Source organism: Seriola dumerili, unplaced genomic scaffold (assembly GCF_002260705.1).
Source record: "Seriola dumerili isolate Sdu_G_001 unplaced genomic scaffold, Sdu_1.0 BDQW01000088.1, whole genome shotgun sequence".
Lineage (NCBI taxonomy): Eukaryota > Metazoa > Chordata > Actinopteri > Carangiformes > Carangidae > Seriola > Seriola dumerili.
The window spans coordinates 5,226,186-5,243,459 of record NW_019174343.1 but is presented as its reverse complement, the minus strand read 5'-3'; the positions used below and the strand labels follow the sequence as shown (position 1 = coordinate 5,243,459).

Below are 17,274 nucleotides of genomic sequence, written 5' to 3'. Positions count from 1 at the left end.
CTTTGTCCGTCAGACTTTGTTTTAGTGATGTTCTGACACCATGTTATTATGATCAATAGAAGTGATGTCCAAAACAGTATAAACAGGACTTGATAGTTCCTTTAAATGAAATGAAATATTCAAAATGAATGGCACATACAATAGATTTCTTTTTACTTCCCTAATAAGCCTATTTATCAAAGGTACTTTAGCAACAAAAAGTAAAGTACAATATAGTAAAGTAGTGAAGCTGACTGACATCCTGATGAAGTTGCAGTGTTGTGGCCTCAGCATCAAACTGCAGGCGTCTTTAATGTACATGTATAGAAATGATGGAGGTGCCCTGTCAGTCCCCGGTATTGCCTCCAGCTTACAGGAGTCTCTTCTCTTGCTCCCCTCGTCTCCCCATTTGAGCTGGTGCTGTTGTGCTAATCTGACATGCTGCTCTAACATCAAAGGCTTTTTCCCTGGACTCCTCCAACGTCCTCCAACCGCTAACCCCCCCCCGCCTCCCTTCTTCCCCGCCCCACCCACACATCTCAGCTACTGACAGGCCTCAGTTTAGTGCTCACATTCAGTCAGGAGGAGGTGGGGTTGGGTGGGGTGGGGGTTCTGATGAGGAGATTAGGATTTCTTTTATTTGAATCAGGGTGTCTCATGTTTTATTAATCATGAAGCCTATACATAAGACAGTGTGTCTCATTCCAAATTCAGAGCTGTTGTTGAACGGAGAGAGCAGAGAACCTGGCACCTGGCAGCTCACTCCTACATGCATGTTCATCTCAGGGAGGAACATGTGCTAAATCTCTTCACAGCCCCGAGTCATTTCACAGCAACTGCAGTTAGAGATGAGATGGGATAAAAGTGTGCATAGCTGGTAATAGAAAAAAAATAAAGCACTGTCACTCCCATTGCACACAATTGGTATGCATTGCTATGAGGCTGAGGGTCTTGACATTTTAACCTGGGGTATAACCAAAATACAAAGAAGGGTCCAACTGCAGACCTCACATCTGTGGACTCCAGATCTGAAGAGAGTAAGGTCCCTGGGCAAAACCTTACAGCATGTTTGTTTGTGCAGCAGGTTATTATGACCCATAGTTACGTTTTCTTGTTAGGTGACATCTAGTGGTCATAGTAATTAGGACAGGGGCAAAGGGAAAAGTGCGGTTAGGTTATGGTGGATGGGTGGGTTGACAAAAAACAGGAATCTGACACAGGAGAATGGTGTTCGATTCCCAGGTGAAAGTAGCTGTTTGTGTTGTTTCTATCATCCATGACCGTTCAACAAAGTTAACCACCCAAATCACAATCTTTGCCCAAACCTAACCAAGTCATGACCATTATTATATTAACCATGCCGACAAAGGTAGGTACGCTGCTGTTTATACAGTCAGCGTTTATTATTGTAACTATGACAACCAAGTTCCGGTATTCCTGTTCCGGAGACACTCCTATGGGTCGTATCAGAGGGTTTGCAAAAAAAACGATATGGTTGTTCAGATTGGACTTGTTGGTTTTGAGGCTATACAGCAGTTCTTTGAGCTAAATGCTAAATTTAGCTAACATGCTCACAATGCTAACATTTTGACGCTGATGGAAAATTAGCACAAGACGCAAAAGTACACAAGGTTGACGAGGAATGTCATTAGTTTTGCAGGGATATTTCAAGAATTTGACCCTCAGAATTAAGCAATTCATCCAGCAGTTGTACAGATATTTCATTTGGGACCAAAGTGCTCACTGACGGAATGATAGCGCCATCCAGAGCTACACCGCTAACGTAGTTTAAATCTAGTCTGTGAGAAGGCCACACAGAAAGTTGAAAGTTGTCTTCACTTTCATTCATTAAGTTGTTTGCATCTAACATTAGCATTTTAACATTAGCAATGCTAACATTTAATATATGTATATATGTATATATATGCACAGTGGGGTCCAAAAGTCTGAGACCACTTTCCGAAGTGAATGAGAAAGTGGTCTCAGAGGAACCCAATGTATATATACATACTGGTTTTTGTGTATATGTGTTTTGAAGGCAGTGTGCATATAGAACCACATAATTAACTAAAATCAAACAGTTAATGAATGTGATACTCCTCGTGCCTGGTGGTCCTCCTCTCTTCCTATTGGCTTGCAGACCTGTTATCCACTGAGAAGTTTGCATTTGGACCCTCTGAAAATACAGAGCAGAGATGACACTAGAGAAATGCTGAAGGGCATGTTAAACACCTGCATATTAGGCGAGGTCCAAAAATGCTACTAAGTGGGGTCAAGAGCAGTTAAAAGGTGAAACAGTGGGTGAAACTGCCACAAGGGGGCTCTACTTGGCAGATGGCTTGGTGTTGCATAAATGAGGTAAGCAGTCACTGTCAGGAAGAGTCCAGCACTGCAGTCACCTGACCTCTCACAAAGAATAGGGACAAATGGTTTGGCCAAGGTCGTGCTGCATAAAGAGTGGACAGACACTTTCTCAGGATTACTCAGCACTTTACTGCAAGGTTTAAGATGACATGGAATTGGACTTCAAGTGAGATGCACTGAATATTCACTCTTTATATTGTGAGACAGGAATCAACACTCTGCAGGCAGCATTTGAAATCTTTTGAAATTCAATCAAAGAAGGTTAAAACAAAAAAAGTAACAACTCCACATTGGAAACTAAACTGCGTAACTTCATGCCCCACTGTGGGTATTTTTAGAGCTGATGCAACTCCTCATTTTTTTTTTTTTTTTTTCGTTCTCATGTCTGTTTCAAAAGTGGAACATCTGAAAGCAGTGATGAAGGATTTAGTATGGACAGCATAGCTATGATTAATGTGGAGCATTGCAGAAGTGATTTGACTCTAATCTAGGACTATAAGTGAGAATGTGATTTTGCTGAGACACTAATAGGTTGGTCCCTCAGTGAGTTTTACCGTACCCTTGAGTCCTTGGTGCAGCATTGATTCTTTTTTATTAGCCAGCCAAGACTCTGTGGTACAGTGGCTAATTCAAAAGTACTATTTCTGCCAACTCATCACTCACGCCCTTACGCACTATGCAGAGATGTCCCTGGGTCCCTCTGACTACAGGGCCCTGGGGAGCAGCGCAGCAGGCAGGACAAAGCATGACGTCACCCTCCACCATTGTATTGGAAGGACATAAACGCACTATGAAGGAGACTCACAGCACAGATACAGGGCCCCCAACCAAACTCACAAAAAAAGTGATGTCATTCAAGTCAGCATCGGGCTGAAGACTTCAGGTCATTAAACCTCTCTACATGGGGCATGACCTCACTGTCCTCAGGTAACCGTGGCCCTGTGTATAGGCAAGACTGTTTTGATTATGAATGGTAAGAATAGGTGGACTGTTGCTCAGTGCTGACCTCCGTCCTTGAACCTGCATTCATTTTTTTGAACACTTGGGGGCAGCGGAACAAGTCGTAAGTTGATGTAAACAGCCGAACACAGCTTCCTACTGTGGAGCGTTGATAAAAGTGGTGAGAGTGAACTCAAATGCTGAAGTTGTGGGCTGTAAAACCCACAAAAACAAGCTGAAAGATGCTAAAATGCGCCACATTAGCTGAGAGGGACAGCAGAGTCAGGTGATAATTCTCTGTTGTGTCGTCACTATGAGGAACATCGATGACATTACACATAACCCATTGTTAAAGGTTCTGTAAATGAGCGTCACTGCCACTAGATGACCGAAACAAAAGCTTCGGCGGCCACACCGCCTCCTCCCTTTGACCACAATGTTTTAATGGGCCACCGGCCGACCGAGATTTGAGCTGTAAGTCCCGATGGTCAGTCCGCCTGTGCTCTGGTCTCATCTCTTTCTTTGTCTGAGGCCTTTTTTTTAGATGAAAATGTGTTTTTTTCCTCAGTGGAGGAAATTCTGGAAGGTCGCTTTTACCTGAACGCTGCATACTGCAGTGTGACATCTCCCCTGTGGGCGATGCCTGTGTCTTTATAAACATAGGGAGGACTAATGGTTTAACAGGAGGGACTCATGCACTAACAAGCACATGTACATGGACTAACATGAACGCACTACCAGACCGGCTACCAAAACAAAGAACAGAGAAACTCAGATTACAACACATGTAGAGAGGGTGTGACTTCATTCTCTGCTCAGGACGCCATAACTCCATTATATCTTTACATAGAAAATAGTTGTATGCTGCTATATTAATGTTTAAAATCTAGTTTACAGAACCTTTAATACAAATATAATATTAAAAATATATATGAATTGGTTATGGCTGCTTTAAAAGTGGGGACCATGTGTTTCAGTTTTTTAACCTTTGGGGCTTAAAGGAAAATGTATTTTCTCAGTTATTTTCTCAGTTAGCTTCTTAATATGAACAGTGGGATCATACATGAACACTACAGTAGGGACATAAGAGTTTTGGTTATTTCACAATGAGAGATCTCTGTGTTTCTTTTCCAGATCGGAGAAACAGTAGAAATGTTCAGATGATGCCAGCCAGCTACGAGGTTGCTGCCAAAGTCTCTTCAAAATTATATGTTTTTTTTTTTTTTTCGTTTTTTTTTTTAGCTTTGGAGTGATTTGACCATCTGCATGAATCAACAGCACATTGTCTGATATCACAGGATGTAATTATCATCAAAGGAATAACATGCATTAATGTGCAAATTCTGTTTCAAGGCAGGTTTTTCCCTTTAAGAGAACAGACAAAAAAATGAATACAGATATTTTTGTCTCAATGTACAGACCTGCTGAGACTGTACTACCCACACCCCTGCTACACACAAACACATGCACACACACACGCACACACACACACACACACGCACACATACGAGCACACACACACACGCACACACACATACGAGCACACACACACATACACACTGTCTCCCCTCCCCCAACAACTTAACAATGTGGGATCTCTAAACAACACACAGTAGGACTTAAAAATTGATGCTCCTGTGTGTTGAAGTTCTCGTCAGTACAGAGGAAATTAAAAAAACAAAGAGATGCTCAAAGAGATGAATGGCTTGTGTGCACTGCTCTGCATGCAACATACTGTTTTCAGTCCCTACACAGCTTTGCTTTTACGCTCCATTGTGCTCTCTATGTCCATGATATGTACTTGAGCAATATGGATTTAAATTGATATTGCTCTGCATGTGTACCCTTTTGTTTTGTGTCCTTACAGGGTTTGATATAGTGGATTTGCAGTTTAATATTTGCAGTCACAGAGCATTCTCCTGAGGGCGGCTGTAATATTCTTTATTTCAAGAAAGACAGAGCGTTTTACTACGTGTGTAGCAGAAGCTAAGATCTACCCAGCGACTGGGTCAGGCGTGTTGGGGGAAGCTACTTGACTTAAGCTGTCAGCCATTTACACATAATGTATCTTTTATGAATGTTTCATGTGCTGACCTAATTCCTTTCAGAGCCAAGTAAAAGCAATATGTTGCACATGAGAACACAGCACAGCATCCAGCTGGTCCTTTTGACATCCTCATCCCACAACAAGGGGGGGATAGGAGGGTTCGGGCAAATGGAAACAGAGCTGCGATATGTTCACTTGGATGCCCTGGAAAGGCAAGAACAGAGGCTGTAGACCACCCCAGTGGAGTTATTTTCAGCTGTTTGTTTTTATAAAATCTACACTGCATCCCACAGAGATGGCGAGTTGAAGCAGCCTGGTGAGAGCTTTGTTACAAAAAGAGATACTTTGCTCTCTGTGGCACGTGTAATTAAAACAACTGCTAAAGCCCAGAGTAGGAATGGAGAGACTAATCACTCTGACTGATGTGAATCTCTCAGCTGTGGGAGCAGGGGAGGAGGGGGTGAGGCAGCTGCAAAAATCAGTCTGCTGAAACTGGGTGCTGGATTTGAATATGTGCATCTCCCTCCAGAATTAAACCCTTACAAGTAAAAATTAAAAGCTTCTAATCAGCATGAGCTGCTGTTCTGATGTGACTCCAGCTAACCCCATGGTATACATGCAATTAAAGAGTATGAAGTTTAGAGGGAGCTAAAAAAAATCCCTGCAAAGCACACACACGTGTCATTTATCTGTTACAAATACGTTGCTTAGAAGTTTCCTTCCCATCAGCCTCACTTGCTCTAAGGACTGGAGCACAACCTGCTTCATTTCATTACCTAAATCAATTGATAGAAAATCAGAGACAAAAAAATTATAGCATTTGTATGTGTTCAAATGTCTAATACAATCTATGTTTACCAGACATCTACCTGCCATGTGAATTATGGTTCTTGTCAACCAGGGATAAAGGTGGAAGCTTCGAAGGGAGGATGTTGGGGTTGGCAGTATTGATCTGTCAGATGTTCGATCCACCGCTTTGGTCTAAACCCAGATACCTTACCCATTCTCAAACCTTGCTGCATCTTAAACATAGCAGTAGCGGGAAAAAAAAGTGGTGAGAACATCAAAGTTTTCTATGTGAGCCAGCATCTCTTGTCGGCGAGTAGCGGCGTGCCCATTGGTGGGGATGTGGGCCCAGGAAACTTTATGGTAAAGAGCTATGACTTGGCTTGGCGGCAACGAATCGTAATGTAGAAGTACATCGCTCTAGAGAACACAACCGCATGAACTTTTGTTCCTATCCAACATTTGTTCCCAAGATTCTCAACAGAGAAGATTTTGATAATTGCTTCCTTTACGAGGACTTGAATAAAAAAAAACAATGCATGTACAAAGGTGTCTGGCATTGTAGGTGTTCCAAGTAAGTTTTTGAAAATAGGAGGGAATTGCATGCCAACTAGCGCCATAGCATGCAAAGCAGCATTCCGAACAAACTTGCTAGCTGCCTATTTCATCTATGTCACAGAGCACCCACAACTTCAACAGCGTCTTCCAACGGGCAGCAATAGTGATTTTTTTCACTCTCGTCACTTTCGGTCTGAACATACAGTAACAGTGTCATGGCACCGAGGCTACATGTCATATGTAGCCTCATATGACAGTCATATTTAAGAGCTCTGAAAGGTGATGATGAACATTTGCTTTCTGCTGATGGAGGCATCAGATCAGAAAATGGTCATGTAACGTTATGAGAGGCAATGACAAACGACAGATTTTGCTGTGTACTTTGGTGGATTGCTTACAATTCCGATAATCAATGAGTCGTTTAAGTCATTTATCAGCTGAAATATACGTTTGCTGGTTCAAGCCTTTCTCTGTTGTATGTGACTGTAAACGGAATGTCTTTGGGTTTTGGATTGTTGGTTGGTAAATCAAGCAATCTGAAGACATCACCTTGGGCTCTTGGATGTTGTGATGCCATTCTTAATGATTTGTTCTGACACACTTCAAGATAACTTGATCAGTCAAAAAGATCGATGAAGTACCCTCCCACCAAGTCCGACCTGAGGAACCTGGCCTCCTCCCAACCTTGAAACATCCCCTTCAGAGGAATCCCAGAGACTATTTTGTTTGCAGCTCACACACTCTACGCAGTCAAGGCTGTGTCTTCCCCCCTCTTCTACAGTCCTCTTATTTGTCACTGTGACACTGCATTGGCTCGCAGGCTGCGCAGGCTGTGACTGTACCTGATGAATGATTCAGCAGATTTAAAGGGGAACAGTACTGGAACGGAGCAGCGACAGGATTTTATGAACATAAAATGTATGTTTTATGTTTTCAAACTGGCAGCGCTGCCTGAACGCAAAGCCTGTTCAGAAGTTAAATGTCAAACACATTGAACTTGTTCTCACGTACTGTATCTGTTGATGCATTATTTGCTGTATCTGACATATGGGTTCTTAACCATAGAAAATATGACTGCTAGTTAAACTACCACTGCAGATCGAACCATCTGTAAAGGATGATAAATATCTCATCATTAATAATAGTTATTTTTTGTCAATCCTGAACATTATATCAGGCCATTAATAACTGACCTCTGATTCATTTACTTTGAGACTAATCTGTGAAACACAGACGCTCTCCCATCTCTGACAATATGATTACTTTGCTGTTGAGGTTTGCAGTCAATTGTAAAGTGCTTTGGTGCACAAATGGACACTCCATAAATGCAGGTTTGAGCAGTTATACTGCTGATGTACAGCATGTTTCTCCATTTTCCCTCATCTCCCTTGTGACCACACAACACTTAAATACCATCCCCACTTACAAACACACACACACACATGCACATACACACACAGACACGCACAGACACACTTGCTTCCACCACCCATTATGCACTGTGTTTCAACAGTGTCAAACCTGAAATGACCTCATATTTCAGAGATTTTATAGATTTTCGGTTCCTCAAAGGCAGAGCTGTTCAGGAAGCAGAAATACCCTCAATAATTCACCTCAGTTCAAGCTGATGAAATCTAAATTTATTAAGGAAAGAAAAATAATGGAATAACTCAAGTTTGTTCCCTATTGTAATAATTAACATTATTATTATTATTTTTTTTTCATTAGTGTTTGTGTTGTTGTTTCTTTTGTAAATTTAAATTTTGAGTACAGTCACATTACATCACCATCCTGCAAGTACTGGCTGTGTTTCCCATTCACTTTGGTTGAATTGAAACATGTGTTTCCTGTTGTAATCCCGATCTAATCTCCTGCTGGACTCAGGTTAGAGTTCATCTTTGTTCCACTTTGAGTGGATGTGCACGATCAGCCAATATCACACTGCCAGACTGCGAGTTGCAGAAGTGCTCTCATACACTTTTCACAGTTTGTGATTTCTGTGCATAATATTTTTGGAAATTATTAACATCTGAACTGTGACATCACATCGTTTTTTTCTGTTGAGGCCAATGTTGTTGAACAAAAAGATGAATATGACTGTATCTTTAAACCTCAACTGGCAGAGCTGACGAACTGTAACTGCTAAAAATGATAATTTATTCAAATTATGTTATCTGAATTACCCAATTAGCCTTCACAAGATTCCAAATTCAAACTATTTACACAAGACTACAGCTAGCTACACCACTTCCTCACAGTGACTTTGAGTTATCAAACATAATTAAAAGCCACAATTCATATAAAAATATGAGTTATTGCTGCATTTCAGTTAGTTTTTCCAGTTGCAGGTCCCTGGTATCGATTTTAAATTAATGCCTTGCTCCCTTTTAAAACATGTAGCCACAGTGTCATGAACGCTTATGTATGTATGGATATTTTCAGAATTTGAAAATGAAGCACCTTGCAAGAGACCAGTTAAAATACTGTTTAAAGGTAAATTTATATGCAGCACTTGTCTTTGCATTTTTAATACTTTTTGCCACAAGACTGTTTTAGCCTGATAGTTCGAGCTAGCTAACATGACAGATGGAGTTATAGTGACAAACAGCAGCTAGCAATGATGATGCTAAGACTTAACACACAGTTAGCTGTAGAAGTAGACACACACACACACACACACACACACACACACAGGCTGGGATGAACATTTGTTCCCACTTGGCCGCTCTGAATTACAGTCTCGCTGATAAGACGTGAACACAGAAACAGTAGGAAAAGCTCAGGTGTAACTAATAACATAAATGACTCAGTCCCATTCAGTGGCCCAGTAATCCATGCCTGCACAAAACCTGGCTGTGGAACTCATACCTTTAAGTGGGAGGCAGCCGTCGTTAATGTTATTAATTACGCCAGTGTTTTTCTTGCTGTGATTGTTTTTGCTAAGAAAACGGTCTATTTAGTTAATGTGAAAACTAAAGAACTATGAACCTTTGGCTTCACCCTTTAAAACTGCTTTTGATGAATACTTCCCGTCGGACCATGCTATATGAGTACTGCATTTACATCAGTCGCTTTAGATTCCTTCATCTTCAAGTCGGCAAGCTTGAGGTCATGTTTCACTTTTTTATTAACTGGTCACAATTTGTGTGCACAACCTTTTGGCATGCCGTCCATGCTCGGCCATATTAAATGAAGTCTTGTAAATATTGAATGAGATTCATGTTCTTTGAGTAGCCCACGCCACCATTTTTATTCTTTGTTTACTGCTTATGTTTCCCTGAGGAGAAATCTAGCCACTGACTTTTATCATCTCTGATGTAACTCAGCCCTTCCTGCTTTTAATGTATGAGTAGCCCTCTAGAAAATCGATCTGAAACCACAAAGACCTTGTTTACACGCCAAGTGATGTTGTCTTCATAATTAATCTGTGCCTATGGAGTGTATACCAGTAGATGAAAACATATATTTAACAATAGGTTTAAAAAAAGCAGTTTTTTGTTGAAAAAAAAAACAACATTGTACATAATGAAAAATTTAAAGCGGTGTTCCTGTATTATTGCAAGGGGATTTGTGGTACTGTATACTGAATAGGTAGTTTGCAGCAACATGAGTGTGTGAGTGTATTTCTTCTTTTATCACCTGTTGTATTGTCTGACCTGAAGTAGCAGCCTTACATTTTCATATAAACTTGCTGTGATGTTTTTAACCACATTACCAGAGTGGTTTTATGGATGACAGTGTCAGACTGTCCATTGGTCAGGTCACCACTTCCAGACTAAAATGTCTCAACAACTATTGGATAGATTCTTGCATTACTTTTGTGATTCTACCATGACATTTTTGCCTTTTAGTGAAATGTCTTGACAGATAATGGATGGATTCCAATGACATTTTGTTCACACGTTCATGTTCTCAGAATAATTTTAACAGCTCCAGTGATCACCTTGGTTTCCATGCAGCACAACCATCAGGTCAACATTTTAACATGTCCGACACTTTGGTTTATGACTAACTACCTGTAGAACAAATGATATTCTCTCATTAGTCTCAGTTGCACGTTGTTGTTAGCGCTAATTAACAAATGATCGTATGCTAGCATGCTAAAACTAGCATGCTGAACATAGTAAATGTGCTAAACATCAGCTTTGTCATTGTGAGCATGTTAGCATGCTGACATCAGCATTTAGCACTAATAGCCAGGGGTTCCCTATGTGGAGCCTCACAGAGCTGCTAGCATGGCTATAGAGTCTTGTCTTGTTACACTAGCAAAATAAAACAAGCATTTTGATAATTCTTTAAATTATTTTATAAGGAAGAATGCCAAACATTGTTTGCTTCCAGCTTCTCAAATGTGATTTGCGTCTTGTCTCTTTGTCTCATGTGATAGTAAATTGAATATGTTGGACTACTGGTCAGACAAAGCGGCAAATTTAAGATGTAACACTGGGCTTTATTGATTGTGATGGACATTGTGATCACCATTTTCTATCATTTTATAGACCCAAGTGATTAATCGAATAAATGACAAAATAATGGGCATAGTGCAAATAAATGTTTTGAATATTTTGTCCCATAAATGAAGATCAGCCTTCTATTTCTTCATGAATGTGTTATATATTGCAGAGCTGTTGTTTTAAAATTCATTTGTTTTAACAAAGTAGACCTAATAAACTGAGTCTACAAGAATATATTTCAATATAAACATCAACCAAAAACAATTGACATTAATACAGAAATATGAGAGCAATTAATTGTTTTGGACATAAAGATATTTAAATTGTGTGTGTATGTGCGTGGGGCTACTGTACTATGTTTTGTAGAAGAAGATGAGCGTGTGCCAGTTTATCTGCCCTCCTCCTCCCGGCCGGAGGGGCGGGGTTCACATGGCACATCAACACTAGCAGCTAGCTGCAGATGTAACCCGCTCGCTTACAATTTAGTTTCTGCTCACTCCGACCTCCTCCGTCACTGGTAAACAAACATTTTACACCCTGTTGAACGAGGTATCGTGTAAGAGTGTTTTCATTCGCCCGTTTACTTCCTAAAATACACCGCGGCTGCGAAGTCATCAGTCTCCGGTGAGTGTGAACCCGTCGGCTCTGTGGGAACATAGGATGTGAATACCGAGCGCTGGAGTAGGAGTGGACAGCTGTGTGTCCTATGATATGTAAGTGTTACCCGGAAACATCTACTTTTGGCTCAATATTACACTGATACATGGCGAAACATCCCCAGTATTTACTTTAAAAATAATACTGTTCATGTAATGTGTCTATTTGGGACTTGTAGTGTTTGTATTTATGACTATATGGTACTTAGTACTGCTATTTCCACCTATGATATCACTGTCATAACTGTAATATTCCCATAGTGACTTGTGGCGTTCAGCAGCGAGTTTGTAGTGAAGAGTACTTGACTTATATTTCTTTTTTTAGCGGTGATCTCACTGTGATAAATCTATAATTTTCCTTTTGAGACTTTTATCATGGAGATTATATAATATCCATTAGATATTGTAATGGATTTCTTTTTCCTGGTGATACAAACAGCTTTAAACTCATGACAGTAAGTTGTTAGTAAAGTGAGTGAGGAGGATGTTGTGACATTTCCCTGAGCTCTGTGTTAGTCTTCCTCAGCTGGCTCATTATCTGCAGTAGCAGCCCTTTGCTGTAAGGCTACAGTTCACTGTACGCTATCTGACTTTGACAATTAACTTTATTTTTCCTGCTTAAAAAGATGTTTTCTCTCCTGCAGTTGCAGAAAAAGACATGTTAATTTTCACCCAATCCCCCTAACACTTAACCACTTTGATAAATATTTCAACATAACTTGCAAATTGCACCCTGACTTACATTATGCATCGTTACACGCCGGGCCGTGATTGGCTACATCTCTCCGTCTCTCTGTGTGGCAACAGCCTTCCGATCCACCCAGCACCTCCCTATTTCTCATGCCGTGGTGATTCTCTGCCTCCGAGGGCCTTTTCTGCAGCATCCAGTACGGTAACCATGGCAACGGGAGCCTGACCCTGGGTGTGCTGCTACTGTTACTACAGGCTTGACCTGAATTCCTCGCCACATCCCAGGCGCGCACACACGACTTGGGCAACTGACCTGCTTCTCATTATTGGTGGTCAGAGCAGCTGAGGGTGTCAGTCAAAGCCGAGGCGCTGAAACGCCGCTGCTCACGGATCAATAAACTCAGCTGTGGTTGGCCTTGTGTTGTAAGAAGAGTCCGTATGTTTGTGATGTCATCAGTTGTTGCATTTGTTAACGAGGTGAAAAATGATAGTTGCAGCTTCTGTGTGCAGATGAATGTCAAAAACTCTCATATGTGCCAGTAAATTGAACATCTCTTGGTTTTGGATTGTTGGTCAGTCTGAAGACATCACTTTGGGCTTCAGGAAATCATGATGGGCATTTTTTTAACAGTTTCCTGACTAACAGATTAATCGAGGAAATATCTGTAATGAAAATAATCACTGCTGTTGTAATGAAAACCCTCCTTGTGAACATTTTGATGTAATATCTGTGGACATGACGCCTTGCACCTGTGCTGAAGGTCTGTGTAAATATAGCACCTGCCTGAACGTTTAGATGACATCACTGGCTGGTACCTGCACCATTTTATAGTGGAGAATATTTGTCTAATGTCAGTTGGATTTTGCCCTTGTTTTAAATGTCGCATTATGACCATGCTGCACTTCTGCTTGGGTTGCTGCCATTAAAGTTGGCCACCTTCCACATGCCGACACCATCACCATCAAATCCCTCCTCACCTGTGGAATATCACAGTAAAAATCCCAATGCACTTCCCTTTGTCTTCCTATTATGTGACTGTGGCCGGATAATGTAAGTGTATGTAATTCATTTCTTAAGGGATAAATGAGCAGATGTTGTGGATTTAGATGCTGCTGAAATTGATTTAGAAGATGAAAGCGTTCATGGAGCGATCCCTGCGCAGCCCACGGCTCAGCTGTAGGCTCCCTGAGGTGTCAGCTTGTTGGCGGAGCCAGACTGTGTAGGGGTGACTATTTCTGTCCTCTCTCCAAGGAGCCTCTCCCTCTCTCTCTCTCCTTCTCCCTCTCTCTCTCTCTCTCTCTGCCACTCGATGCAGTATAACAGAAATCAGCTCAGTCGGCCTCTTTGGTTCTCTGCCTGTCTATCATTGTGATCCCTCTTCTACAGCTTATCTTAAACTTAAGAGGCCTTCAAGAAGCAGCTAAGAGGAATAGCCATTGATTTTGAGTCTTTGTCTATGGAGAAAAATCAAGATCTGCACATGATTAATCGATTAGATGATATCAAATAATGAAAGGAAAAAATACAAATATGTAACTTTTTTTGGCATTGCTGTAACTTTTTTTTGGCATTACTTTGTCTTTTGAGTTTTCTGTTGGTTTAAATTAAAGCCTGACAGATACATACTCAGGCTGATTCTATCAGCTGATTGCAGATAAATCATAATCTGCATTTATAACGCCTGATAAGTAACATGAAATTAAAGTAATGGGAAGCCAAAGATTGTTGTTGTTGTTGTGAAGTTTGTCAACCAGAGCACTCTTATTCCGCTGCAGGCAACACACTAATCCCTGTTCGGTCATTGAATGCATCACAGTTCAGCTGTCTTTTAAATGGCTTGTTTTGTGTGACTAACAATTTAAAGCCAAACAGATATTCAGTTGACAATGATGTGAACGAGAGAAAAGCAGCAAATCTGCTGGAGCCACAGAATATTTCACGTTTTCTTTATAAAGGACTTTAAAGCAGCTTTAACAAATGACGGAATGAAAACAATGTGGTAATGTTGAAAAGGGGTTCGCTTGATGAATTATCCCCAGAATCTCCTGCTCCCCCCGGTTTTACTGAGCTCTATATTGACTTCCAGCTTGTTCAGCTGTCTGACCCACAGCTGTACTGTTGTGGTTCAGTCTGACTCCTCTCACAGCGTCTTTTCAGAGAAAAAGCTCTAATAACCCGCTGTACACTACCTGCTGACAGCAGACAGACACAGTTAGCGACCAGCTGGTGAACATAGTGGAGCATTTAGCAGCCGAAGAGTAAATAAGCAACTGTTGACATATCAACACCTTCGAAAAAAGGCCAAAGAATCAGTCATTGCAGGTTTAACAGTTGATTGGTTTGATTGTCTGTTAATTAATGTAGTGCTGAATCAATTAGTTGATTGGTTGATTGATATAAAATGCCAGAAAATCAATTACTTCCTGCTTGTAAAATGTGATTATTGGCTGGTTTTGTTGGTCTTCTGTGATGGTAAACTGCATAGACTTTAGGTTTAGGATAGTTGTGATGAATTGTGATGGCCATTTTCCATTATGTGGCATTTTATAGACCAAAAATGAATGAGTTAACTGAGAAAATAATCAGCAGATTGATTGTTAAGGTAATTGTTAGTTTCAGTCCTAGATTAATGGACTGTTTGTTCCAACACATGCAGAACATAGTGTAGATAATAGAAAACTATTATATATTATAAATAAAACTAAAATATTACAGTTTTAAAGATTATTATTAAGCATTCCCCCCGTAAACAGGTATACAAAAACAATGTAATAAAGTCTTGACAGTATCTAAAAATAATGACAAATACAGGACAAAAAAAAAGCACATAAACAAAGAATCAGGACATGGATACTGTGAAAACCACCCGTCTGTCAGAAGCAGCGTGTAAGATTTGTTGGATTCTGTTACTGCTGTATGTCATCAAATTGTGCTGTAGATTCCCGGGTACTTCACCGACGCAAGTGTTCAGACTAAAATAGTGTAAAATCTGCGGGGGAATGCAGGCTGCAGATGTCTGCGCTGACCTCAGAACAGGCAGTTGTGCTGAGGCTGATTTTATTTATCCTCCGTGTGTCTTTCAAAGCATTTTGTAAAAGCGTTCTATTGTCTGCATGTTTCTGGGGCCAGGAAGGTCTGGCTGCCCTGAAACCATGTGAGTCACTCGCAAACAATGTGATTCTCTGTCTTCTCCCCACTGCTCGCTGTTCTTCAGAATTGGACTGGAATCAATAAGTCATTTACAGCCAGTGACCCACATTTGCTCCTCTCACATGATGATGGGATGTCAGTAGTATTCAGTCAATTGTGTTAGAAGTGATTTAACAAATTTCTTCAGTCGTCACTACACTGAAGCGCTGATTGATGTCATTGCCGCCGGTTTTCCGGGGGTAGATTTTTCGCATCTGCTGCCCGTTTGAATGCAGCTGTGTTTGTTTTGTGTTGATGTAGATGGGATGGACCAGCAGAGGGTGCTGCACTCAGGCTGTCTGGTATCAGGGGTTCGTACGCCTCCCGTCCGCCGCAACAGCAAGCTGGCCAGCCTGGGACGCATCTTCAAGCCCTGGAAATGGAGGAAAAAGAAAAACGAGAAGCTGAAGCCCTCAGCAAGTGAGTATGACGCAAGACTCCTGCTTCCATCAGAAAGAGCTCTGGATGGTTTGGGAATCACTCGGGGAATAGGAACATGGAGGGTGTATTTATAAAAAAAAAAAAAAAAAAGTTCCACATGTTTTCATTTCCCGTGCAGTCCGTGAACTGGTTTCATAAATGTTTGTGTTGTTTAGCGGTGGAGAAGAAGGCAGCTGTACGACAGAAGAGAGACGACCTCGTCAGGAGGAACCCCGGGGAGACGGAGACAGGTGCAAAATGAGACATGAACACACACACACACACACACACACACACACAGACACACACACAGACACACACACATACACACACAGGCACCCACACATGGCTCCAGGCTGATCACAGTTCATTTGTTTGGCCACATGATGCCTAGCTCATCCCTGTGCTCTTCCTCTGTCTCTGTGTGTGCAGAGTCAGATCTCGCTTGTGGGGGGAACGGCGACGATCCAGACACCCCGACTCACTCCGATGCTGAGGACAGAGACGAGGAGCCTGTGGCACCTCTGGCCAGCACCAGTGAAGACCTGGGCAGTGACTTAGAAGCATCAACAGGTAGAAAACAATACTGTGGCTTGATTGAAAACAAAGTATACAAAGCACACTGCCTGCTGATGTTTTTTAGGTTGAAGGGTTAAAGCTGCATCAGGCAATTACACAGATAAGTAGAAACAGTGTAGTAGTTAAACATAAAGCTGCTCTAATCATTTTATTTAAACAATGGGTCAAATGTGTAATGTGGAAGGTATCGCTCAAAGTGACTAACCTCAAGAGAGGTATCACGTGACTCTGCAGTTCCCTTTAAGCTTTACAGAGCATTTTAGCATCTTTCAGCTCCTGTTTGATTTTATGGCTCACAACTTCATTGTTTTAATGTCTCCGCTCTCATTGTGTCATTTCCTGCAGCAGCAGCTGTTTTCAGTGAGAAATCTCTAAAGTTTCTTGCAGATATAGTGATGTCTGTGAATTAGTTGGCTGATAACTGGCAAGAAATTGGAGTAGACAAATGCCTAACTAGCTTTGAAGTTATTTAGAATCAGTGTCACTGTTACAGTCCGTATTTATCCACCTGAGATTTTTCAGTGTCTTGTGTGTGATGTACAATTTGTTGCTCAATATGTTTCCTCTTCACTATGATGAAAAAAACAAAAACAAAACAAACCTAATGGATCC

The 17,274-nt window shown here is 41.1% G+C and overlaps 1 protein-coding gene across 1 annotated transcript in view; it reads left to right on the top strand.

Moving 5' to 3' along the window:
• Nucleotides 1-17,274, top strand: part of phactr3 (phosphatase and actin regulator 3) — a 55,721-nt gene that overhangs the window by 3,717 nt on the left and 34,730 nt on the right. Inside the window, exons 2-4 of the mRNA XM_022745032.1 lie at nt 15,925-16,083; nt 16,260-16,334; nt 16,516-16,656. Of these exons, the coding sequence (XP_022600753.1) occupies nt 15,925-16,083; nt 16,260-16,334; nt 16,516-16,656 (375 nt within the window). The remainder of the gene's footprint in view (nt 1-15,924; nt 16,084-16,259; nt 16,335-16,515; nt 16,657-17,274) is intronic.